Genomic DNA, 25,221 nt, shown 5'->3' on the forward strand with positions numbered 1-25,221 from the left:
CCCTCGCATATCCCACAAAGGGTGAACGTGTGGCTTTTAATGTTAAAGAGAACTTGCAGATCTGTAAGAGGCCTGAGTTCAAATACGTTTTAAAAGCTGTGTGACTTCTACTGGATCACTTGACTTCTCTGTGCTGGCCTTCAACATAAAAGTGGGGCTGTGTACTTTCTAGGGGTTGTGGTGGGGATGAAAGCTCAACGTTTGAATGAGCTCATAGGTGGAGAATGCCTGGCACACAGTAGCTGCTCAACAGGTGCTACCTGTCCTTGGTGAGCGGCAGTGAACACCAAAGAGGTGATGTCTGGCACCCTCCTCCCTACTAGAGTCAGAGACAAGCACCCAACTCCTAAGGGCCAGGGTTTGTCTATGGTGTCCCCAAGTTCGCTTCCCCTTCCTCGTTCCCTGCGTGGCCCTTAAGGAGGGTGGTATTTGAATATCCAACCCCGGTATCCAAATCTCCTAATAAGGCACAGACTACAGGAGCTTTCCATCATTTTTTTTTATAAAACAAAACGGCCCCAGCCGAGCGGCAGGAAGAAAAGATTCGAAACATGAGTATGTACATCGATGGTAGAAGGCACAGCGGGTCCATGTGGGGTGAGGAGTAGGGGGCTGGGGCTGGGGGCAGCAGGTTACACAGGTCTCAGCTGAAGCCACGGGGGAAGAAATAAAGTGCGTAGGTCCTGGGGCACCCCCCGTGGCCCAGAAGCAGCAGCCAACAGCCCCCCTCTTCCCACCTCTGGCAGGGTTCAGTTGAGTGTGACACGGAGGTAGGAGGTGGGCACGTAGCCCTCACCTCCCTGTTTCCGCCTGACCCGCGTCCAGCCGTCGCCTTTATCTTCTTCCATGAGACTGAGGTCCTCGCCTTCAGCCATTGAGATGGTGCCCTCGCTGGACCCTGTCATGGGGGCGGCAGCGGGCTCAGGTCTGCTGGACGCGGATCTCAACAGAACCCAGCCCCAAACACCGCCCCCAAAGCCACCGATTCGCCACCCGGGCTGTCCTTACCTTCAAAATGGTAGATGGCCACACAGTGACCTATGGGGGATGCAGGCTCCTCCTCAAAATCCTCATCGAACTCCGTGTAGATGGGAGCATCCTGACCCTCCTCGGAGGGGGGCTCTTCAGAGCTGGTTGGAGAAGGCAAAGCAGGTGAAGACAGGTCCCCCCGGGGTCCGGGGACAGACCCACACCGGCCTCCCCGCTCACCTCTCCTTATTATCCTGTGATCCGTTGTTGCCGTTGCTGCTGCTGTCTGGTGGGGCGCTGGCTGGGGGGTCTGGAGGCCGAGTGTGCCGGCCCAGGGTGTCCCCCCGGTTGCTTAGGACCCGGCTCTCGGCTTCTGCCAGCCAAGCCTGAGAGGAGGGGACCGCACAGTCAGCTCCAGGGCCAGGCTCTGGGGTCAGCCCGCTCTGGCCTGGAGGTTTCCTGAGATCACCCATGCACACCCACGGCAGTGATGAGAAACAGCTGAAGCACCCCCCACCAATACCTCCCTGTCCCCCTCCCTCCCCCAAGAAGTGACTCAGCCAGGCCTGCCGGCCCCGCCCCTCCCCAGGGTCTTCCCTGACCTCATACTTCTGTACTTCCAATTTCAGCCGTTCAATGTTGTTCAGGGTTTCTGTGATCTGGGGTTCCAAGCTGGCCGGGTCCCCCATCTGGGGTGTCTTCTCATATACATCCTTCATTTTCTTCAAGGCCTCCCTAGGGTGAGACAGACGGAGGAGAGAGAATCCCATGTGATTTAACGAACAAAAAATGTGGGCTTTGCTTCAGGGAGCTCAGCCAGTGCTTCATAGCTTGGGTTCAAATCCCAGGGTGGGCATTTCTTAGTTATGTGAGTTTGGGTTAAGTTACTGAAACTGTGTCTCAGTATGCTTGTCTGAAAAAGAGAATAATGGGATCTATATAGCTATGTCCATATATCTCCTGTGAGTTGTTGTGAAGATGAGAACAGTGCCTTTATGTATTCAGATATATACTGAGTGCATACTACATACCAGGAACCTGTTCTAAGCATTAGAAATACAGCACTCAACAGGACAGTCAGAGTCCTACCTCTACTCACAATCTCTCAGGAAAACGGGAATTCTAATGATCCACATAAGGGGTTTGGAATAGTGCCTGGCATACAGTAACACTCTATAAACGCTAAGTATTACTATCATTAGTCCCCTGTCCCTACTTCCTCCATGTAATGGTTACATGCATGGTCCTCTGGACTATGTGAAACCTGGGTTCAGCTTCTTTCCAGTCCTAGTACCTGATGCACATTACAGATGAGGAAACTGGAAACAACTAGAATTCAAGGCCAGTCCGTCTGGACTCCAGAGCATGCACCCATAACCCCCCCATTATAAAAACTCAGGAATGATAGAGTTCTCGAATGGAACTTTACACCAATAAAAGCCGTTTTGTACAAGAAGTTCTGTGCAAACGGCAAAACATCATTTGGCTGTCTGTCCGCAAGTGGCAAACGTCATTCTTATTATGTAAGAGGACTGGGAAGAGAATCTTGTTGCTTGGAAAGAGTGAGTAAAGATTTTCTTTTTTTAATCTGGCAGGTTCTTTATCATTAATACGTTAAGTGTTTTGAGTTATTAAATGAATAACCATATGCTTCTTTATCTTTTAGCCAATTAATGTAGTAAGACTGATAGATGTTTTGATATTGAACCATCTTTGCATTACTGGGATAACACCCGAATGATCATGATTTTTTCTGTGGTCTTTTTTTTTTTTTAACTGCGGTAAAATATACATAATATAAAATTTCCCATTTGAGCTTTTTTCTTTTTTTTTTTTTTGTGGTACGCGGGCCTCTCACTGTTGTGGCCTCTCCCGTTGCGGAGCACAGGCTCCGGACGCGCAGGCTCAGCGGCCACGGCTCACGGGCCCAGCCGCTCCGCGGCACGTGGGATCTTCCCGGACCGGGGCACGAACCCGTGTCCCCTGCATTGGCAGGCGGACTCGCAACCACTGCGCCACCAGGGAAGCCCTGAGCTATTTTTAAGTGTATGGTTCAGTGGCATTAAATTCATTCATGTAGCTGGGGAATCACCACCACCACGTGATTTTTTTTTTTTTTTTTTAATACACCATTGGACTTGCTTGGCTAGGATTTTGCAATCTAAGATCATAAGTTAATTAAGTAAGTCCATAATTTTATCTTCTTGAATTCTTGCTAACCCAATTTTGGAATTGAGATTCCACTAGCCTCCTAAATGAGCTGGCAGCTTTCGCTCTTCTTCTGTTTGTTGGAATGACTTATATAAGATGGGAAGTCACCGTTTCTTTTAAGTGTGGTAGGAATCACCTAGAAACCCATCAGGGCCTGGAGTTTGTTGGGGAGGAGATCTTCAAGTACCATTTCAATGTAATTCATTTACTATTTCACCTTGTTCCTTACCTGCCCACCCCCTCACCTTACCTCTGGTCGATCTCCTTCTGTAGTTCACGGTTCCGTTCTTCTAGCTGCTGCTGAAGCCGCTTTCTCTGCTGCTCCGGGGGCAAGTGGCTGAAATCCTCGGTCACCACTGTCTGCAAGGTGGAAGAAGACTGAGCTCGGGAACACAGAGTCTGAGCTTCCAGGGTCTAAGACATGCCTAAGACACACCAAGTCCACCTTCCTCCCCACCCAAGGTTCTTGGGGGGCAAGGCCATGCACAGAGCAAAGCAGGTCCAGGTGGGGCCAGGGAAGGAGGGGGCCCAGCCAGCGGCAGGAAGCGAGCCCAGGGTCCCGCCACCCGGCCGCTGGGCAGGCTGGGGCCGCCCCCTCCTCCTCCCCCGGAGGCCTCACTTACCCCACGGCTGCCTCGAAGGCTGCGGAAGGATGCTAGCCGCGGTTTGACTGACTTACTGATCTCACTCAGTATGGCCAAGGGGTCGAGGCCGGAGCGGGGGGACGGGGGTCCGTTAGGTAATGCCGAGGGCAGGGGGCCCCCCAGGGGGGAGAGGGGTGGAAGGCGCGGCTACCGGCAGGGGCCAGGGAGGACATGGGTCAGGAGGGACAGGAGGACGTAGAGAACAAGGACGAATGAACAGAAGGACAATGGATGCAATAAAGAAAAAGGGGGAAAAAACCAAATGGAGAAAAGAAAAAAAAAAAAAAGTAAGAAAACCACAACTCAAGATGCACAATCACACACACAGAAAATGCATGCAGAGAGCAACACAAAAATCTGGGAGGTGGCAGGAGGGCATTAATTAGATTGTGAGCCAGAAGGCCAGACCCCTCCCCAACCCTCCACCTCCCTTGCATCCTATGTCCAGTTTCTAGAATGGAGATTGGGGGTACAGGGAGGGCCATGTTTCTTGTCCCCCTTCCCAGCTTTCTGGGCTCACAGTCTAGAAGGTGGAGGGAGAAGCATGCAGGAATCAAGGTCTCAGACAAATATGGGGCCATAGATGTCAAGGGCAAACTGAGAGAAGGCTCAAAGGCATGAAATACCAAAAGGGTTACAGCTGGGGTTTAAGCTGGGGGACGGTACGTATAAACTGAAGAAGGGTATCAAAGTGTACACCAAGAGGGATCCAAAGTATAAAACAGGAGTCAAAGGTATAAACTAGGGACGAGGGGATTGTCAAAGGTGTTAAGAAGCCAAGGGTGTCCAGGTATGTGCCTGACACTGAAAGCTAAAAATCCCGAGAAAAATCAGCCTGAGGGTGGGGCGCCCAGAGACGCACCGGAGGATTGGAGAGACTCAGGGGGGAGTCCCTAGGGCTGGTGTCCCAATCCCTCACCCAGCCCTGAATACCCAAAGCAGTTCTTCTCCCAGCATCCTGAGAAGCAGCAGACAGACGCCACAGGCCCCCCTCCTTGCCCCCCACTCCCCAGCCTCAGGGGACTCCCAGGCCAATTGCCCGGCCGCCTTCCTTCCCTCCAGCCCGGGCCAGCAGCCAAGAGAAAAATTCCTGCCCAGGACTCAGCGTTCCGGCGGCTGGGGCTGACTCAGTGGGGGCCCCTGCTGTCTCCACTCACACCCATCCCCTCCACCCCAAGGGCCCCGGCCCCCACCTTGTTCTTCTTGCCGAAGGGCCAGCGCTTAGCCCGGCTGCGGCCGGGGCCTCGGAGCTCGGGCCGTCCATCTGAGGGGGTGCCCAGGCTGCTGTCCGAGGGCACGCGGTTCATGGGCTGGCTGAAGTCTTCAAATTCCACGTCGCCCGGGCGGGCAAAGCCTGACTTGTGCAGCTCGATTAGGACCTGGGAGTCCTGGGGGAGGGGATGGTGAGGGGCAGTCAGGGGAAAGACTGGGTGCCTAGCCTTTGGGCTCCTCCTCCTGCCCTCTCCCACCACCCCACCCCCGCCCCTGTGGTCCACTGGAAACAGGCACCCACGTTCTTGGCATCCACAGCATCTGCAGCCACCTTCATGCCCTCCAAACACTTGGCGATGATGGGTACCACCTGCAACTCAGCCTCTGACAGGAGCCTGTACCCAGCCCCCAGGTGGGTGGCCCGCCGCTCGTCCATGTCCTGCAGCTTCTGAAGGGACAGGGGTGTGGGGTCTCAGGGGTGCTGATGGAAGGGCTGGTCGCAGAGTGATTCACTACACGAGCATGATGGAGACCCACACTGGCCCCAGCCCCAAGCCCAGTCTGGCAGGGAAACACAGAATCGAACACAGAGACTTCCAGCTCAGTGTGGTTAGGGAAGAAACAGGAGGCCAGGGAGATTTCAGAGGAGAATTTGAGGACCTCCCCTCCCCTTGCCTAGGGAGTCAGGAAAGGCTTCTCAAAGGAGGTGAAGCCAGGGATTTCAAGAAAAAGCAGACCCAGCACCAATACTGCCAGTCCCAGGGCTCGGACAGAGAGTAGAGTACAAGGCTGAAACAGAAGAGGGGAAATTCGAGATCTTTCAGAGGTGTTGTTAGAGTTGGGGCTTGGAAGAATAAGTAGGTGTTGCAAAAGGAAAGAAAGACAAATCTGGCAGAAGGAACAGCTTGAGTAAAAGCAGAGCACACTTTGACTATTTGTTTCTAATTCCTTCTCAATTTAGAGATTAGGGCATTACAGCCAGGGTTTTGACAAATGTGTAGGAGTTGGTTAACTCTGGGGTTTCAGGGGGAAGGTGGGGCTGGGGGTGTGGAGCACTCACATTAAATATCTGGGGCATCTGGGAAAAATAGAAGTGAGCCTGGTCTCGGTTGAAGCGCTGTAGTTGGGCTGCATACTCATTTTTGCTTTCTTCTGCCATGTGACTCCGAAGGTGGGCTTGTTGCTTGGCCTGAGGAATATCGAGGTGGGGGTCATGGCCCAGTTCCAGCCTTGCCCAACCCTGACCCCCAAGCGTGTCTCAGACCCCACAGGCACCTTCTCCACATCAGCCTTGGTGGCATTGATATCCTGGTCCAGCCTCTCGGCCGTCTGAGCTGCCTTCTCAGCCTCCCGGCAGTCCCGCTCAAACTTACGCTTACTCTGTGTTGGGGACAGAACCAGAATGAAGGAGCCACCAACCAAAGTTTCATGGACTGGTGGGAAGTCACCCAGCAAATGGGGGTCGGGGCTGGAAACCCGCAGCAGAGGTGGGGTCCTGGCCAGACAAAGAGGATACCTCTGTGGATTGGCAACCCTCACCCAGCTTCTCGGGGCCAGAGCCACGCTTCTCCACACCCACAAACTCACATTCTCCAGCTGCTTGAAGCCACTTTCCAGCTGCTGCTGGGCCCGACGGCCTTCTTGGAAGTGCTATGGAAAGAGGGGGGTGATAAGGCTCACCCTGGTTTCAGGGGCCCTTGGGAAATCCCAGAGGGGATCACCCACCATCTTTCTCTCCTGTTTCATCTCCTGTGAGTACTTGGCCACCTCGAGACACACGTGGACACTGAGGTTCTCGGCCACCAGCTCCCGCTGGCCCGCAAAATCATTCACCTCCTGGAGAATCTGCACAAATGACTGTTGCTGGCTGAACCTGGGATGCAGTGGAGGGGGACAGGGGCTGAGAGTCAGGGCCCCCAGGAGCCACATGCCCCAGGACCCACCTCTGTATGAGAAAATGTGAGCCCCAAGACATTCACCCCAGAAGCAATGATAAATTCTGGTCTGCATCCCCAACCCTTGGGGGGGACAAAGAACTCAGAATTCTCAGAATTTGGGGGGTTTTAGAAAGGGGATATGATGCTTACACCATCTTTTTGCATCACCCTAGTGGTGTCAGCGGCAGCATCCTGTAACCAAATACTATAAATGTTTTTGCAAGGAGAAATATTAATATCCACGCTAAGTGGGATAAAAACCAAGACCGTAATGAACGTAATTAACATCAAGTCAGTTCAGGTCGGAGGTTGCCTCCAAACAAGTGACCAAAAGAACATTTGATTTCTAGAGCTTTTTGGATTCTGGACCTGGGGACCTGGAATAAAGTGAAATGGTCTGGGCATTGTTTTAACACGTTATCTGAATCTTCACATAAGCCCCTACAAGGGCAGCATCATCATCCCCAATTCACAAGAGAGGAAAACAGAGGCACAAAACTTAAATCACTTGCCCAGAGTCATTCATTTAGTAACTGTTGGAGCCTCTCCCATTTAATAGGCGAGAAAAATAGAGGCGGAGAACCTGAGTCAACTGGCGGAAGCAGTTTGGCTGGAAAGTAGTGGATTTAGAATTCCAACACAGGTAATACGGTTTCTGCATCCAAGCTCATACCTCTAGGTGGAACTGGGGTGAGAAGTGAGGGATCTGCTTGGGTGGCCCAGCTTGAGGGAGAAGAAGTGGGTCCCATACCCCCTGCCCTCCCAAATCTAGCCCTGCATCAATCCCCTCTTCATTCTTACTTGGATTCTGGGTCATCTTTGCCAGGTCTTTTGGGCATATATTTTTTCACCAGGCTCCTACGGAGAGAGGCAGGAAGGCTGAGACCCCAGCCCTCCAACCGCTCCCCCTAACCCCAGGGCGAGGCCACCCTAGGGTCTCACCGCAGCTGCTTTGCATAAGCCTGCTCCACCTCCGTCCGCTCTTTCACGAACTTCACGTATCTGTCCAACAGGTCCAGACCCCACTGCGTGTGCCGCTCGAGCACCTCAAACTGATCCTAGCGGGGGATTGGGAGGACTGGGGTCAAGACCTTGGGACCCCACAGCCTCCGACCAAGCGGCAGGGGAGCCTCCAGGATCCGAGCTCCAAGAAGGCGTGGCTTCCCGGCCCCGCCCCGGAGCGGCGCGGGGGGAGGCAGGAAACCGGCGGGAACCCCCTCCCCTTCCCGGGAAGGGCCAGGGAACAGGGGCGGGGCCCCAGCTGGACTACAGGGTCCCCTCTCCCGACGTCCAAGAGAGGTGTGGAATGGGACAAGGCCACTCCCCCTGCCCCGGCTCCCCTAATCCCCCCCAGATTCCAGAAAATCCGGCCGGCCCGGCGTGAGTCAGGGCCAGAGGCGCAGGGTTCCCCGCAGCCTGGGGGGCCTCTGAATGGCCAGAGGGTGGGCACCAGGTTCCCCCGGTTGCCATGCTTCCCCGGGTGCCCCGAAGGGTGACTCAGTTTCCCTCACTGATTCCACTGCGCCTCCAAAAGAAATCCCAGCATTGGTGTGTGGGGCGATCTAGTTACCCCGGGACACCCAGGAACCCAGGAGTGCCACCGTCCCCAGAAAGAGGAGGGGTCAGAGGTCCCGGCTAGGAAAGGGGAAAATTTCTGGGGCTTCCAGGGCACAGGTTCGAGGCGGTCAGGTGGCGGCCCCTCCCAGTGCCTAGGGCGGGCTGGGAGAGGGGGCTGAGGCCGAGCCTCGCAGCCCCCTTCCCCCTACAGCGTCCCAAGCCCCTAGTTGTTGATTATAGGCAACGTGAGGGCGGTCTGTACTTCCAGGTCCCACGTGGGGTTGATAGTGGCCAGAGGGTCCCCTCCCCCGCCCCAGTCGGACAGGCGGAGGGCGGGCAGGGGCCCAGGGGCCGTAAGATAAGCCGCCGGCCCAGTCAGGGCGCTCAAAATAGGTGACCTCTCCCGGCCGCCCCGGCCTGGTCCCAGGACTTCTTTTGCCCTCCTCACTATGAACCCCGTACCTCAGTTTCCCTACGCCGCTCCTGCAACGTCGCCCTCCGCTCCCGGGCGTCCTGAAACGCCCTAGGAAACTCCGAATGAGGGCGGAAAGCGGGGATTCCAGAGGTCGGTGGAAAGGAAAGCGCAGAGACCCCTCTAGGGTACTGCAGGGGCAAAGCGGGGGTCTGGACCCCAGGAAGGGAGGAACTTGGAGCCGGGCGGATCGGACTCACCCACAGTTCGGTGCCCCAATCCATGCTGCTCCCGCCGATGCCAACGCCGCCGCCGCACCCGGTCCCCACCGCCCGCCGCCGGGAGACTCAGCCCAGGGCGCTGAGCCCGGCCCCGCCCCGTTAATGCCCCGCCCACTCCAGGCTCTGCCACGCCCCATAGGCTCTGCCACGCCCCCGCCCGCGCGGAGCTCCGGCGCAGCCCCCTAAAGGTGAGGCACACCCCCAAGAGGCGGGGCCCAACAGACGCCCCGCCCCCTTTTAAAGGAACGTTGCCACCCGAAGCCACTGGACAGACTCCTTAAAGGACCCCCCAACCCATTTTCCAAATCCCTTAGGACCCTCTTGTCCTCCCCACACCTGCCCCGCCCTGGATCGTTTTTCCTTTCCTTTTTCCTTTCAACCATTCATTAAAGGGCCAAGACACTAAAACCCCAACCCAAGAGGTTCTTCCCCCACCCCATCGCAGGGAGAACCTGAGGTCACCTCGCTCTTGCGGGCCGGCCCGGCTCCAGACGTCTACGTTCGTCCCACTAATGGTCTGGTCCCTCCGGCCACAGGGCGGATGGGAGGACTTCGATCCTGTCCAGGACGCGCCTCCGCCAAGGCCTGGTCCATTAGCGCCCCCACCGCATCCTGCCTCCCTCCCCAAATCTGCGCCTGGAAACTGAGGACGAGATGTCCTTGGGGCGCCGGGCCCAGGCCTTTCCCTGGTTCCCGTCCAGTTCGAGCCTGCACCTGCCCATTTTCCAGTTGCATCCATTAAGGCACAATCAGTTTTAATTGTCTGCACCTACCCTGGGATTCCGACTCCACCCCCGCCGCCCCTAGAACCCTGGGGCTTGGAAGTCTGTCGTCCCTGTCATAAAAGTCTGTTCACACGTTGTTAATCCCTTTGAGGCACTGGGATGAAAGGGGAGAGATCCTACCAGCAACCTCCTTCATCCTCTCCCTCTTTTGGTGCTTTCTCTTTGGCTACAGAGGTGACAGTAGCCCTGCTGGGGCTGGGGGGCTCCGGTCCCCCGGGGACAAGTTAGGCTCTGAGCCCGCAGGCTCCCAGTACACAAACCGAGGAGCCCAGGAGGATGGCTCCGGGAGCCCACACTGGGACAGATGGCTCTGCGAGGACCTGGCCCCACCTGCTGGTGGCTTCTGAGTTAGAAAACTTCAAATTAAAAAGTAGACTTGTGCTCCCGAGGTTAGAGGATCAGATCGAATCAGGAATTCAGCCTGGGATCTGGAACTCGGTGGCTCAGCCTGGGAGTAGGGTCTCAGCCTCTAAATGAAGTTGGGATTCATCCCAGGTCGGCACCACAGTTGGGATGGAGTCTGACTGGGATAGAAGGCTTAGCAGACGGGTCAGCCACCCAGTCGAAGGCCTGGGACTCAAACTAAGGTCCACAGGTCAGTCCTAATCTGAGGCCAATCCAGGTGGAAGCTCAGCCAGAGATTAAGGCTCAGTATAGGCTGAGGGTGGTAGGGGGTCGGGGAGTCTAGGTTTCGGCGGAGGTCAGGGCTCAGCTCCAGGTAGGGGGCTCAGGCTGGGGCCGGGATTCAGCCTGACTCAAGACCAGCCTGGGATCTGGGGATAGGCCTCCAGTTGCCTCACTCCAGGACAGAAGGGTCCACCTAAGGCTGGTGACTCAGCCTGGGATCATGGGTCATCGTAGGGTCAAGATTTAGCTTGGGGCCAGGTTTGGGCCTCTCGGTGGAACAGGAAGATTAGGAGTACAGGACAGGATTTAGCAAATGCATGTGTTTACCAAAAGCCTGAGCTTTGGCTGGGAGCCACATCCCCGGGGTAAGAAAGGGGACGTCCGTCCTTAGGGATAGTGGGAAGTGTAGTTTATTGAACGCCCCATTGAGCTGTTTGCTCCCCCTGCGTTCTGGGTAATGTAGTTCTGAACGGGTCTGTCAGTTAAGAGTGGATGAAGGAATTCCCCTTTAGGGGCCGGATATTAGATCCATCACAATTGGTTGGATGGACTGTTTATCAGAGTACATCCGGGGACAATCTTTCTAGTGATTGGTGAGCGTGGAGGCGGGGTTAAGCGATATAAGCACTCCCATTCGGGGCCCGGGCTGTCCATTTGGTGTCGTACAAGGTGCGGGCTGGAGAGGAGACGATTACTGACTGGTTGAGCGGGCTGAAAAAAGATGAAGGGTCGGCCCCCACCGTGCGGCGACTGGCGGGCCTGAGGGCGTCAGAGGCGGTGTCGGGGGAGGCGTTGGCTTCAGAGATGGCAGTGAGCGGGAGGAGGGGGCTCGCCCGCGGGATCCCCGCGGAGTGGGGGCAGCGGCTACTTCTGCTGCTGCTGTTGGGCGGTTGCTCTGGACGCATCCACCGGCTGACGCTGACGGTGAGTCCCGCCGCGCGGCGGTCTGGGGTGTGGGTCGCAGCTTTGGCCTGGAAAAGCCCCTGGCTTGGAGTGGTTTCGTCCGGATGGAGCGGTCCGGCGCCCCCCAGGCCCGGAATGGTCTCGTCCGAGGATCCCCCTTGGTCCTCCTGTTGGAGTTGCCTGGCCAGCCGCGCTGGAGTCTTGCCCCACCCACCGGGGAGGGGGGGGTTCATCTCCGCAGACGGCGGACTCTGAGTCCTCTAAATTCTTGGGATTGCTTTGGGGACGCTAGGGACCCTTGACGCCACCCAGGGAAGTCCCTGGGGGTTCTACATCGGGGTCCTCTGGGTACTCATTGGGACCTTGGGGGCTCAGTTGGAATCTAAAAATTTTCCGGGAGGTGAGGGCCAGGCACACCAAGATGCGTACTCTGCTCTCCGGGTGATGCTCACCCAGTGGGGAGACTGCCAGGTATCCCAGACTTTCGAATCCTGGACTCTCCGAACAGTGGCCAGAGGATCCGGAGCCACCTTGTCCCTGCCTGGGATTGGTCTAAGTTTATGGCCTCCAGAGCTGGCCCTCTCAACCTCTCCCGTCACCCTTTGGACCTGTCCTAAATATAGAGATACCCAGAGGGGCCCGAAGCCCTTGGGGGAACCTCATGCTAGAGCCCTGGGGCTGGGCTGGTGGGAAGTCTGAGCTGCCTCTGCCTTCTTGGTCTCTGGCAGGGGGAGAAGCGAGCAGATATCCAGCTGAACAGCTTTGGCTTCTACACCAACGGCTCTCTGGAGGTGGACCTGAGCCTTCTGCGGCTGGGCCTCCAGGAAACAGATGAGAAGGCCCCACTGGTGAGGGACTTTGAGGAGTTTGCTGGAGGAGGGAGAAGCGCACAAATTTCTGAGCTCCGCCCCCCTCCCCCGCCCCCAATTCTGGATTCACGTCCTAGCTCTGCCTCTCACCCATGTGATCTTGGGCAAGTCCCTTGATCTCTCTGAGCCTCTGTTTCCTCATCTGTAACGTGGGAATAATAATTTCTCATGCAGTACGTGGTAGGCACTGAGCTGGGGGGAGGGGAGCCTACCAGTGAACAAGACAGCCCCAGTTCCTGCAGTCGAAATGAGAAGTTAGTGTTTATTGAATGCCCGCTGGGTACCAGGTACCATACAAATCTATTTCCATGAGTCTGTTCTGTCATAGCCACCTCTCAGGGATGCTGTGAAAATATTACACCTGTAAACCCAATTTTACAGGTGTTTACACTCAGAGGCATGTAGCTTCTCAGAGTCCAAGAGCCTGGATGTAGATTCAAGTGTGTTGGCTTCCAGAGCCCAAGGCCGGGAGCCATGAACATTCTATTTAATTTATTTTTTACATCAGCATTTTAAATGGGGGGAAACAGGTGGGCTAGGTCGAGGACCAGCGAAGGTCTCCCTGAGGAAGTGACATCCCAGTCAAGGGGCAAGGATGGTTAGGAGTTAAAGGAAGAGGGTTGGGGGGCTGGGCGCAGATGGGAAAAGTCAGTGAAGTGAGTGAACACGGAGTCGCACGCTTAGTAGGCTTTCAGGAAATTCGAGGTTACGTTACTATTGCCACTGATAGAGGTGGCTTGGAGCTCCCTGCTGGTGTCCCTCACATCATCTCTTTTTCTTGCCAGGTGGGGTTCAGTCTGACCCGGGTTCGATCCGGCAGTGTTCCTTCCTATTCAGTGAGTGGAGGGGGCAGAGGTGGAGGTGGGGAGGGGGTGAGTGAGGAGGGGCAGGGGTGGTGGAAGGGGAGGATGGTCTGTCAGCATCTGGAACCCAAAGGTCCCTGTCCTTTCCCAGAGGGGGGAGCAGGAAGAGACCCTCCCTTGCCCGGGTGGATGGGGAGGAAGGCAGAGTGAGGCTGGACCAGTGGGAGGGGGTAACCAAGGCTCCCTGCTGCCCACTCTCTAGAGCCGGGACCCTCACGACTGTCCTCTCTGGAAAAACAGTAGCAACCTCCTGGTTCTCTTCCTCATCAACACCAAGGATCTGCAGTGAGTTGGGGGGCTGGTGGCTCCCCTTAAGATCCATCATTGGGGTTTCCCTGGTTGTGCTACCCACATGAGCTGATCAGGTGGAATCAGAACCAGCCAGAAAGAACCTTGACTCCTTTGGAGAAAACCACTCGCTTTTTTTTTTTTGGCTGTACCACGCGGCTTGTAGGATCTTAGTTCCCAGACCAGGGATTGAACCCGGGCCCTCATCAGTGAAATCACCGAATCATAACCACCGGACCACCAGGGAATTCTTGCCACTCGCTTTTTAATTTTGGCTTCAAGCCTTCTGATTATGGGAGGGAGAGAGGGGAGGAGTGCCCAGGGAGTATTAGGCTCTCAAGGCAGAAGACCCAACACAGAGGGGTGTTGTGAGAATTAATACAAGTCATTTGTGCTCGTAGGATGCACTCTGTGCGCCAGGCAGCGTCCTAGGATCTTTACAGGTGTTAACTCATTGACTGCTCAGACTGTTATTATCCCCATTCTAAAGATGAAAAAACTGAGGCTAAAAACTGGGATTTGAATCCAGGGTCCAAAGATACTCTGTTCCCTCTCTGTATATACAGCATTTTCTTTTTAAATAGTGTGTACTTCAGTAGAATGAGTGACTTAATGTCACAGGAAGTGACAACTAATCCTCGGTGCAGGCAGCTCAGGGATGCAGCAGCCATCTCGATGCGTGGTGGCCAAATGCTGCAACTTGGTGACCACTGATGGAGCCCGACGCTGAGCCCCAGAGGGCCCGAGGGGCCATTGAGTCCCTCAGCAGAGCAGGTGTGCCTCACCCCGGCCTTCAGCCTCCCAGCCTCATCCCACAGGGTCCAGGTACGAAAGTATGGGGAACAGAAGAAGCTGTTCATCTCTCCCGGGCTCCTCCCCGAAGCGCCCTCCGAACCAGAGCTCCCGAAGTCAGAGCACAGGGTCACCCCCAAGGTGGATGGCGGTGAGTCAGGGTGGCCATGCGGGCACGGAGGAGCGGGTGGGCAGGGCCGCTCCTCACGTCCCGCCCATCACTCTGCTGTGTGTCTATCTCTAAAGTCACCTGCTTGCCCCTGGCAGGGACCACTACTGCACCCGACAAGGCCAAGGTGAAACCCACAGGGTCACAAGGAGACCAGCAGGTATGGGGAAGCCAGGGCAGGAGGGAGGAAGCCCCGCCCCCGGGGGGGGCCGGCTGATGCTCCATGGAGGTCCTCTGTCCCCTCAGGGCATCGGTGGGAAGGACCAGGACCTGGTGTTGGGCCTGGGCCATCTCAACAACTCCTACAATTTCAGTGTGAGTGTCCGGGGGTACCCGCAGCCCCTCCCCTCCACAGAGCGGGGACCCCCCACACTGAGACCTCCTCTCCCCTCTGTCTGCCCCACCTCCCAGTTCCACGTGGTGATCGGCTCGAGGGCCGAGGAAGGCCAGTACAACCTCAACTTCCACAACTGCTACAACATGGTGCCAGGCCGGGAGCAGCCGTTCGACATCACGGTGAGCAGGGGTGAGGAGGGTGGGTAGCGGGTTCGCGGAGCGCTCGCTGCAGGCCAGGTACTCCGTGCCCATTTGGGAGACGGGAAGACTGATGCTCAGAAACAGGGAGTCGGCCAGCGGGAGAGCGGGAGAGCCGGAGACTCACACTCAGGGCCCCACAAGTCTGGAGCTAGTGCGCAATACCCCTGCCCACCGCTGTCCCCTCCCCAGGTAATGATCCGGGAGAAGAACCCCGAAGGCTTCCTGTCGGCGGCGGAAATCCCCCTCTTCAAGCTGTACATGGTCATGTCCGCCTGCTTCCTGGCCTCCGGCATCTTCTGGGTGTCCATCCTCTGCAAGAACACGTAATGCCCTTGCCCCTGGGGGTTCCCCACCTCCCCTCATCACACCTTCCCACTCCTACCCCTGACCGATGCCCTCCCACTCTCTTCTGTCCCTGACCCCGCTGCCAGGTACAACGTCTTCAGGATCCACTGGCTCATGGCAGCCCTGGCTTTCACCAAGAGCGTCTCTCTCCTCTTCCACAGCGTGAGAGCCTTGGGCCGGGAGCAGGATGGGGTGGGCTGGGGTCTCAGGGGCCAGGAAAAAGCCCCTACAAGCCACTCCTCAAATCTCTGCAGACCCTGGGCTTGGGAGTTCCATTTGTCCGTACATGTGTCCATCCATTTTATCACTGTGGCCAGCTGTGCATCCAGTCCTGTGCAGCTGTGACCGCCCACCTTTCCGTCTGACTGTCTGTGGGTCCAGCTGTGACTGTCCACCGGGCTGACTGTCTAACTGTCCATCCACCCAACTATGACCTTCCCTCCATTGTCATGGCTGTGACTGTTTAGCCATCTGTCCGGCCACCGTTCTGGCCGTGACTCTCCCTTTCTCAGTCCACTCACCATCCTGATCATGACCTTCTGTTCAGTCCACTTCTGGCCACCCATCCGACAGTGATTGTCCGTGTTCCCAAACCACCACCATCCACCCTCTCCATCCCCCCGTCCATCTGTCTGACCGTCCATCCGTCCATCCACCTCCAGATCAACTACTACTTCATCAACAGCCAGGGCCACCCCATCGAAGGCCTCGCTGTCATGCATTACATCACGCATCTGTGAGTGCCCTTCTCTGCTGGGGCCAGGAGGCGGGCAGGGGAGGGCTGGGCCCCCGAGTCTCACCACACCCCCTGCCCCCCTCCGCCAGGCTGAAGGGCGCCCTCCTCTTCATCACCATCGCCTTGATCGGCTCTGGCTGGGCCTTCGTCAAGTACATCCTGTCCGACAAGGAGAAGAAGGTCTTCGGGATCGTGATCTCGCTGCAGGTGCACATGGAGGCCCCAGGGTGGGCAGGTGGACAGGAGCGCAGGCTGGGCCCACCCATCCCACCCCCGTCCCGCAGGTCCTGGCCAACGTGGCCTACATTGTCATCGAGTCCCGTGAGGAGGGCGCCAGCGACTACGGCATCTGGAAGGAGATCCTCTTCCTGGTGGACCTCATCTGCTGCGGCGCCATCCTCTTCCCCGTGGTCTGGTGAGGACCCCCACCCGACCCCCTCGCCTGCAGGCACGGGTGGAGGCAGTGCTGACTGCCCCCCACATCACCCACTCCTTCCCAGGTCCATCCGACATCTCCAGGACACGTCTGGCACTGATGGGAAGGGTGAGGCTGTGCCCTCGGCCTGCTCCTGGTCCCTCTTGCCGACCCCTGGATGCCCCTGCCATCCCCTCTGACTGCCTCTTCCTGCCTCTCCACCCCCTCACCATCCTGGGACATCCCCCTCCACACTGTGCCCCTGAGACACTCACCCAAATGTCCTCCTGTCCCCAGCCCTTCTCCACCCCTGTCCCCTTCATCCCGCCCCCAGCCTCCTTCCCTTGACCCCCACTCTCTGTGCCTACCCCTCAGTGGCAGTGAACCTGGCCAAGCTGAAGCTCTTCCGGCATTACTATGTCATGGTAGGAGCCCTGTGCGCGCTCGGGAAGTTTGGGAGGGGGAACAACCCGCCCGTGGGCACACGCACCCTAACCCCTCCATCTGCAGTCCCTCGGAGCCCCGCCCCCCTCCCCAGGCATCCCCAGTGGTCCTCAGCCCTGTGCCCACCCGTGTCCCTGCAGGTCATCTGCTACATCTACTTCACACGGATCATCGCCATCCTGCTGCGGGTGGCCGTGCCTTTCCAGTGGCAGTGGCTGTACCAGGTGAGCACTGAGGCCCCAGGTGGGGTGGAGGGTGGCCCAGACAATGGAGGTGGAGGTGGGGGCGTGTGCCTGACACTCCCACTCTGCCCCCTCGGCCCCCAGCTCTTGGTGGAGGCCTCCACTCTCACCTTCTTCGTGCTCACGGGCTATAAGTTCCAGCCCACAAGGGATAACCCGTACCTGCAGCTGCCCCAGGAGGATGAGGAGGATGTGCAGATGAAGCAAGTGTGAGCCCTGGGGCTGGGGTGGGTGGGGCTTGGGCAGCAAGCGGCCGGGCGGGCGGGGCTGTGAGTGCAGGTGGGTGGAGCCTGGGGCGGGGCCAAGATGCTCTGGGGTGGGTGTGGTGGGCTGAGTGGGCGGGGCCTGGCTCCCCTCGGCTCATGGACTATCTCCTTACTGTCTGCCTGCAGAATGACCGATTCTGGGTTCCGCGAAGGCCTGTCCAAAGTCAACAAAACAACCAGCGGGCGAGAGCTGTTGTGATCATGTCCCTGCCTCGGACACTCCTTCATCCCTCTTCATCCACCTCTCTTCACACATTCCCTGCTCTGGCTTCTCCCAAAGAGCGTGTGGGGAGGAGGGGGCCGGTGCTCATAAGGCACCCAGCTCCCTGGGACCTGAGTTCCTGGAGCCCGTTCAGAAGAAGACAGACAGCCCCCCTCCCTCACAGATGTTGAGCACCCTGTCCCCACTGGCAGCTGTACGATAATGACCGATCTGTATTGCTACCCCAGTTTCTTGCCTTTCTGGGGGTTGAGAGCTAATGCAGAGGTTATGTTTGAAATTGAGAGATCCTTGGGGGGCACGGGGCGGGGAGAGGTTGCAGTATCCATTGCTTTGCACATTCAATAAATGTTAATTGAGCGACCACTGCCTGCCGGGCCCTGTGCTGGGTCCTGAGGACAGAGCAGTGACCAGGACCCATCCGGTCCCAACACTCAAGGTGTCACCAGACGGTTCCATCACAGGGCCCTGACCCAGCCTGGGGAATCAGAGGTGAGCAGAGAGAGTGGGGAAAGACTCAGGCCCAGATGAGGGGACAGCATGTGCAAAGGCTGGAGGGGAGAAAAGAATGGTGATTGGATGACTCACAAGCGGCTCAGGCTGAGTGCTGTATGCCACACCCTATTCTAAGGCTTCCAGGGTCTTTAACTCTTGAAAAGCTTATGAGGCACAGAAAGGCTATGTAACTTGCCCAAGGTAACACAGCAAACAAGTTGTTAGAAGGCTCAGGACTCAAAAACACCAGCAGTCTGGTTCCAGAGCTGCCCATTCCCTCTGCGTGCACTGCCCCTCTGTACCTAGACTCCCTGCCACCAAGCCTCTTGACCTTGCCCCCATTTGCTCTGTGACTCTGTTAAGTGGTTTAACCTCTCTGTTTCCTTGCATGTAAAATGGGGACCCCGTAGAGTTGAGTATCACACATGATAATAGGAGTCTGGCTCAGCACAGTGCCCTGCAACACAGCCTGACCTTTCATGGATTTCTCTGAACCTTGAGGAGTTCAGATTAGAGATGCACCTGTAACACACCTGCACACACACCTGTGGGCAGACCGCCATGATGCATTTCTTCCCCCGCCCCACTTCACTCTTTAACTAGAATGCTCTGAACCTATTTTGCAGCTCTGAAAAATACTCCTTGGTGGGGACCACAGGCATGGGCCAGGGGGAGGGAATCAGGCTGGGGTCAAGGCTTCCTGCAAGCGGAAATGTGTCTAACTAGGGCCCAGATGAATATATAGCCCAGCCAGACAAAGGAGGAAGTGGGAAGGCATTGCAGACTGAGGAAATTATGCAGCAAGGCAATGCCCGGAATAGCTTGCAAGCTCCACTGCAGGTCTGGCTTGGCCAGTGGGAGGGCAAGAGCAGCTGGCAGAAGCCTAAAAGCAGGCAGACACACTTGGACTTGATTCTGGGGCCCACGGGAGCCAAGGAAGAGTTTAAAGCAGGGCGGGACGTGGTAGTACAGGGATGGTGTTTTACCCCACGTGCATGCTGGGGTGGGCAGAGTCATGGCTCTCCCAAGTTGTCCCCGCCCTAATCCCCAGAGCCTGTGACTATGTTCCCTTACTTGACAAGAGGCACTTGGCAGGTGTACTTCAATTAAGAATCTTAGAAAGAGGGATGATTCTGGATTATTCGAGTGGGTGCGTTGTCATTACAAGGGTCCTTTTAAGAGGGAGGCGGGAGGGTCAGGATCAGAGAATGAGATGTGATGCTGTAAACAGGCTAGCGTGATGCACTTTGAAGATGGAAGAAGGGGCCACTAGCCAAGGAATGCAGGCAGCCCCTGGAAGCTGGAAAAACCCAGGAACGGATTCTCCCCTAGAGCCTCCAGAAGGAACACAGCCCTACTGACACCTCAGTTTCAGACTTCTGCCCTGCAGAACTGCAGTATAATAAATGTATTGTTTTAAGCCACCAGGGTTGTGATCATCTGTTAACAGCAGCAGTCAGAAACTCATACAGTTTAGGAGCACAAACTCTGGAGCCCAGCTGCCGGGTTCAAATCTCAGTTCTCACCAGCTAGAGGATCTTGGGCAAGTGGCCAAAGCCCTCAGTTTCTTTACCTGTAAAACGGGGATAGTAATAGCACCTAAGGCATTTGGAATAAACAAATTAGATGCATAAAATCGTTAAGATGCTGTAGCCGAGATTAAGAATCACAGTCATTAGCGCATATTCTTGTATCATGCATCATAATTTTATAGAAAGAATGCAAAGGTGTGTTTTAGAAAAAAAAAATCCCAGTTACTGTGGACTAGATGACCTGGAAGAGGTGAGTTTACAGCAAGGAGGCCGGGGCCTTAGGGGTGGAGAGAAAGGATGGGTTGGGAGAGACAGCCTAGGGGGTCACAGGGCTGCTCACAGGGGATGAGGGAGAGGGAGGAAGGGGGGGACTCTGGCTTGGAGGCCCGGAGGGACTGTCACCGAAATAAGAGAGAGGAGGAGCAGGTGTTAGTAAAAATAAAATTCAAGTACATTGTGCGCTGGCCATGTGCTGGGCACTGGACTCAGCTTGCCTGAGGCTACGTGCTGTCACCCCAAGACTCGGAGTTTCCATGGTTGTGAATGTCTAATTTACACATGAGGAATCGAGGCTGGGAGAAGGCAGAGCTGCACTCAAAACCTCTGGCCTGGAATTCCCTGGTGGTCCAGTGGCTAGGACTCTGCATTCTCACTGCGATGTCCTGGGTTCAATCCCTGGTCGGGGAACTAAGATCCCACAAGCCCTGCTGCGCAGCACCCCCCAAAAAAGGGTCCCTGGTGCCCAGGCCTCTGGGGGAGTGGATGGGTTTAATCAGGTCAAGGTTAACCACAAGTTAATGAGTAATGAGTTGGGAGAGAAGGCGAAGTCCAGCCTGCTGGTGGGGCGGGGAGGGGGGGGTGGGGGGTGGGGGTTGGAAGGAGGGCCTGGCGGGGGTTGGAAGGAGGGCCTGGCTCTGGGTCCTGGAAGAAGATTCCCAGAAAGCAGTATAGCACCCATCCTGGAACCGGCGGGGGTCGGGGGGAGGGGGAGAGGGGGGTCTCTGCTGCTCCCTGCCATGGTGGCGCCTGTATGGGGAAAGGGTGGGGATGGGGTGCATCCGGAGATAACGGCACTGAGGCAGGTGTGGGAGAGGGGAAGGGGGCACCTGGGCTCCCCCCACCTAGAAATCATGCCCATTTTTCTCTTTATTCTCTCTTTGCACCCCAGCTAGGGTAGCCAGACAAAATACAGGATGCCCAGTTAAATCTGAATTTCAGGTAAATAACAAATACTTTGTTGGTATGAGTTTCCTAGAGGGAATTCCCTGGCGGTCCAGTGGTTAGGACTCCGCGTTTCCAAGGCAGGGGGCCTGGGTTTGATCCCTGGTCGGGGAACTAATATCCCGCAAGCAGAGTGGCACAGCCAAAAAAAAAAAAAGAGTCTCCTAGATATCCCACTTAGAACCTGCCCAGCAGCCGCTCTCCCCCTCGGTCCACACCAGGAATGCATCTTTCTCTTTCTCCCCTGCTGGCTTATCTTGCCCGCCATCCCCCTCCCAAACTTCTGGGCGCAAATGTCCATTCCCCAGGAAAAAGCCTGGAAGAATTCCTCTGGTTTCCTTCCCTTCCAGGAGACCTTGGTCCATTTTCACCTCCATCCCTCTGGTCAGTTCTTGGAGGTCATGGGCAGGACCTTTCCCAGACCTCCACCACCATGGCCATGAGCCTTCCCTCCAAGCTCAGGGCTCCAAGCCATCTATGTTCCCTTAATTGTCAAAAGACCAGGAACTACCATCAGTCCCATTGCTCAGATGTACTAACAGAGGCTCTGGGGTAGGAGCAGCCAGACTTGCAGAGAAACCGAGGCCAGCAGGAATTCCTTCTCAAGGTTGTAAAATCACAACCCTGAATGCTTAAGGATATAATGAAACCAGGAGACTGGGTGGGTATTTTGGCGGGGGGAAAGGGGAGGAAGATAAATATTGGGGTTTTGGGGGATCCTAGCAGGTGACCCCCTTCCCGGTTTCGGAAGTGGAACCCCGTATCTGGAGAGTAAGCAGGTGTTTGCCTCACCCTCCTCTTCCAAAGAAAGGGTGTCGCAATCAAAGCAGACAGAAGCCAGGTTTGTTCTATTGCTCCACGCCTCCCCCTACTTGGGGCATGGGGGCATGCAGGAAAATGGCGTGGTTTACAGGAAATCAGAGTGAGGTCCCTGTTAACCCCTTCAAGGAAGCTCTGGAAAACAGCCCTCCAGGGGTCTGGATCCCCCATCAACACACCATCCCCCTCCTACACCTGGCTTCACATCCCCGCTTCCGCCAGACGCTCAACTTAAAATCAAATTAAAATGACAGAGGCAAAAATACAAAGTTTTGCCAGTATGCCCTCAAGGAGAGGCCATGAGGAAATTGGCGATTTTTTTGCAGGGCCGGCAAGTATGCAAATCAATATAATAACGGAGGGGAATGTAGCGATATCTAGCAAGATTACCTTTGCACATAGGCTTTGATCCAGAATTATCTCTTCTCATTGCGGTAAGAACCCTTTGAAGTTGCTGCTGTTATAACCCTACTTTACAGGAGGAAACTGAGGCTCAGGTGGTTATCAGTAAGTTGTCCAAAGTTGACCACTTAATAATCATGAGAGCTGGGAAATAATGCAAGCTCAAGATTACTCCCTGGAGGGAGCATGGTTTTGTAAAAATAGGAAGTCTGTCTGTCCATCAGTCTGGTTACTTCCACACAATGTAATACTAGACAGTTGCCTGTAAGAACAAGGAAGCTCTCTGAGCACTGATATTAAACAATCTCTAAGGTATATTGTTTATGAAAAAGCAAGCTGTAACCCAGGGAGACCAGAAGGAAGAGTGTGTAGAGCTTACTGATATTTGTTTTTAAAACGTGTGAACATTTGTAAACACATAAGATACCTCTGGAAAGAAACACAAGATTTGGTTACATGGTCATGTCTGAGACCCTGATGGCTAGCAATAGAAGCAGGAGGAAGGTTATTTTTAGATGCTGAACCATATAAGTATGCAGAAAGTTAAATACATTTTTTAAGAAGAATAATAATACCCTAAGAGGTTGCTGATGTAACACAAAAGCTAGCCATGGGACTTTCCTCAGTTATGACTTCTATAAACCATCATAGCCACCCAGGCCTCTTTTTTTTTGGCCACACTTGAGGCATGGGGGAACCTCAGTTCCCTGACCTGGGCTTGAACCCATGACCCCTGAAGTGGAAGTGCAGGGTCTTACCCACTGGACTGCCAGGGAAGTCCCACTACTCAGGCTTCTTTTTTTTTTTAATTTTATTTATTTATTTATTTATTTATTTTTTATTTTTGGCTGCGTTGGGTCTTCGTTTCTGTGCGTGGGCTTTTCTCTAGTTGCGGCAAGCGGGGGCCACTCTTCATCGCGGTGCGCGGGCCTCTCACTATCGCGGCCTCTTTTGTTGCGGAGCATGGGCTCTAGACGCTCAGGCTCAGCAGTTGTGGCTCACGGGCCTAGTTGCTCCGCGGCATGGCGGGATGCAGGATCCATGCACGCGGCATGTGGGATTTTCCCAGACCAGGGCTCGAACCCGTGTCCCCCTGCATTGGCAGGCAGATTCTCAACCACTGCACCACCAGGGAAGCCCAATACTCAGGCTTCTTGATGAGAGGAGGTGAAGGGAGCTCCAGGCTCTCCTTGCCCTAGAAAACATTCTCACCTGGATGGTGAACTCCTACACATACTTCAAAGCCCAGCTGAAATGTCCCCTCCTCCAAGAAGCCTTCCCTGACCCCCCAAGAAGCTGAGCTCTTCTCCACTGGGGAAGGCACTCCATGGGGCTAGGAGCTTTGGTGCTGGACTCTGTCCCCCACCCCCACCCCAGCATGGAAGATTCTAGAAGTGGGACTCCAGCTGCCAGCATAAAGATGGACTCACAGGGAGGGTTTGGTGAATAAATGCACAGCCAAAAGTGGACTGAGGATCAGGCCCACATATCTGGGGTGGGGGGGCCCCTCTGTCCTCAATTTTCCTCTACTACCAAGTGGGTGTGACAGGAAAAGATCCCTGTTCACCAGCTGGCCTTGACCCTGAGGGAGCCCAGGGCAGGAGGCTGTTGTGTTCCTGTTGCAGGAGGACATGCCCTCAGGTTACTTACCCCAAGCTCATGCTGCCCCACAGACTGAAAAACTTAGGAAATAGTATTGAGAAATCTGGGGCAGTACCAGGGAGGGGGGAGCCCATGCGGAGTGGAGGGCTGGGCTGAGGAGGGAGAAAGTCGGGAGCTAGATAAAAGGCAGCCTCCAGCAAGCTCTGCTCACTCCTCCCCCCCACTCCCTCCATCTCTCCGTCCCTCCGTCCCTCTGTCCTTCACTCTCCTGGCACCATGCATCCCACCTCGGGTCCCAGTCTGCTGCTGCTGCTGGCCAGTCTCCCCCTGGCCCTGGGGGACCCCATGTGAGTAGTTACAGCCCGACCCCAAACAAGGCTGCTTCTGAGATGGGAGTGGGCATTTGTGGGTACAGGTCCCTGCAGGTTTAGGGCGCATGCGCGGTGTTGGGTGATTCTGTGGACGGGAAGTTTGGACTTCGTAGGATCTGGGAGTTTGTAGTTTCAGGATTTAAGGGTTTAGAGATTTCGTATGGGTGTATGTGAATGAGGAGGTGGAGTTGGTTGTATTTATAGTTCTTGGGTGCTAGAGGTTTAGGGAGAAGTTTAGGGTGTTCCAGGGTTGGGTGTTTAGAGACTTGGGGTGTTTAAAGATTTAGGGGTTAGGGCTCCCAGTAGTTTTGATTTGGAGGTTCAGGAGTTTATGGGATTTGAAGCCCCTGAACTGTCTGCCGGTCACCCGATCCCCTGTGGGACCAGGGGCTGAGGCAGAGCGCTGACCCGGATAGGGCTGGCATCTCGGGCTCCAGGCATGACAGCTCCATGCCCTGTGCTCCCCTCCGGCAGGTATTCCATGATCACCCCCAACATCCTGCGTCTGGAGAGCGAGGAGACGGTGGTGCTGGAGGCCCACGAAGGGCAAGGGAATATACCGGTCGCCGTCACCGTCCACGACTTCCCGTCCAAGAGACAAGTGCTGTCCAGCGAAAACACCGAGCTGAACAGTGCCAATGGCTACCTGGGCACCGTCACCATAAAGGTGGGCACGCACGGGAGCCCAGCCCCGCTGACACCCCACCCCCCTCTTTGAGCGCTCCCCCTGCTGAGCCCCTCCTCCCTCTCTGAGCCCCACCCACTCTATCTGAGCCCGGTCCCTTCTGCCTGAGTCTCCTCCCCATTCTGAACCCCTCCCCTCTCTGAATCTCCGCCCCTTTTGGGTCCCTCCCTTTGCTGAGCCCCTCCCGCTGCTTCTTCCAGTGCTTTCTCTGAGGTGCCTCCACCTTTTTTTTTCTTTTTTTTTAGCTTTTTATTTTATATTGGAGTCTAGTTGATTAACAGTGTTGTGATAATTTCAGGTGTACAGCAAAGTGATTCAGTGATACATATACATGTATCTATTCTTTTTCAAATTCTTTTCCCATTTAGGT

The 25,221-nt window shown here is 55.6% G+C and overlaps 3 protein-coding genes across 8 annotated transcripts in view; 2 read left to right on the forward strand and 1 right to left on the reverse strand.

Moving 5' to 3' along the window:
* Nucleotides 1-488: 488 nt before the first annotated feature.
* Nucleotides 489-9,309, reverse strand: TRIP10 (thyroid hormone receptor interactor 10). Of its 3 annotated transcripts, XM_028499975.2 has the most exons (16): nt 9,203-9,278; nt 8,993-9,053; nt 7,916-8,031; nt 7,775-7,831; nt 6,762-6,909; nt 6,624-6,686; nt 6,312-6,416; nt 6,097-6,225; nt 5,338-5,484; nt 5,018-5,212; nt 3,804-3,971; nt 3,431-3,540; nt 1,572-1,704; nt 1,210-1,355; nt 1,009-1,130; nt 641-898 (listed from the first exon to the last, which is right to left on the reverse strand). In XM_028499975.2, exons 4-16 carry the CDS (start codon nt 7,810-7,812, stop codon nt 750-752), a joined length of 1,653 nt encoding a protein of 550 aa, XP_028355776.1. In that variant the 5' UTR covers nt 7,813-7,831; nt 7,916-8,031; nt 8,993-9,053; nt 9,203-9,278; the 3' UTR covers nt 641-749. The 3 variants fall into 3 exon arrangements, with proteins under 3 accessions (XP_028355771.1, XP_007115818.1, XP_028355776.1); XM_028499970.2 differs by lacking the exon at nt 8,993-9,053 and having other exon boundaries at nt 489-898; nt 9,203-9,309; XM_007115756.4 differs by lacking the exons at nt 3,804-3,971; nt 8,993-9,053 and having other exon boundaries at nt 489-898; nt 9,203-9,309.
* A 2,010-nt stretch (nt 9,310-11,319) lies between these two features.
* GPR108 (G protein-coupled receptor 108) lies at nt 11,320-17,948 on the forward strand. Of its 4 annotated transcripts, none has more exons than XM_028499981.2 (18): nt 11,320-11,559; nt 12,267-12,386; nt 13,193-13,243; nt 13,473-13,555; nt 14,377-14,501; nt 14,618-14,679; nt 14,766-14,834; nt 14,931-15,035; nt 15,246-15,379; nt 15,488-15,563; nt 16,064-16,137; nt 16,227-16,344; nt 16,422-16,552; nt 16,638-16,681; nt 16,928-16,977; nt 17,137-17,220; nt 17,323-17,441; nt 17,631-17,948. In XM_028499981.2, exons 1-18 carry the CDS (start codon nt 11,440-11,442, stop codon nt 17,701-17,703), a joined length of 1,638 nt encoding a protein of 545 aa, XP_028355782.1. In that variant the 5' UTR covers nt 11,320-11,439; the 3' UTR covers nt 17,704-17,948. The 4 variants fall into 4 exon arrangements, 2 of the variants coding, with proteins under 2 accessions (XP_028355782.1, XP_007115820.2); XM_007115758.3 differs by having other exon boundaries at nt 11,325-11,559; nt 17,323-17,447; XR_008616216.1 differs by lacking the exon at nt 16,638-16,681 and having other exon boundaries at nt 11,321-11,559; nt 17,631-17,712.
* Nucleotides 17,949-24,020: 6,072 nt separating this feature from the next.
* C3 (complement C3) overlaps nt 24,021-25,221 on the forward strand; it is a 36,507-nt gene continuing 35,306 nt past the window's right edge. The window contains exons 1-2 of the mRNA XM_024134119.2: nt 24,021-24,142; nt 24,641-24,833. Coding sequence (XP_023989887.1) covers nt 24,072-24,142; nt 24,641-24,833 — 264 coding nt within the window. The 5' untranslated portion in view covers nt 24,021-24,071. The remainder of the gene's footprint in view (nt 24,143-24,640; nt 24,834-25,221) is intronic.

This window comes from Physeter macrocephalus, chromosome 2 (assembly GCF_002837175.3).
Source record: "Physeter macrocephalus isolate SW-GA chromosome 2, ASM283717v5, whole genome shotgun sequence".
In the NCBI taxonomy this organism is placed as follows: domain Eukaryota; kingdom Metazoa; phylum Chordata; class Mammalia; order Artiodactyla; family Physeteridae; genus Physeter; species Physeter macrocephalus.

Coding starts and splice junctions, on each gene's coding strand:
- TRIP10 (XM_028499970.2), bottom strand. CDS start 9,226: ATGGATTGGGGCACCGAACTGTGG. Junction 6,687..6,761: donor TGAAACAGGAGAGAAAGATG/GTGGGTGATCCC, acceptor CTCTTTCCATAG/CACTTCCAAGAAGGCCGTCG. Junction 1,131..1,209: donor TCACAGGATAATAAGGAGAG/GTGAGCGGGGAG, acceptor TTCTCCAACCAG/CTCTGAAGAGCCCCCCTCCG.
- GPR108 (XM_007115758.3), top strand. CDS start 11,440: ATGGCAGTGAGCGGGAGGAGGGGGCTCGCCCGCGGGATCCCCGCGGAG. Junction 13,244..13,472: donor GCAGTGTTCCTTCCTATTCA/GTGAGTGGAGGG, acceptor CCCACTCTCTAG/AGCCGGGACCCTCACGACTG. Junction 15,564..16,063: donor TCTCTCTCCTCTTCCACAGC/GTGAGAGCCTTG, acceptor ATCCACCTCCAG/ATCAACTACTACTTCATCAA.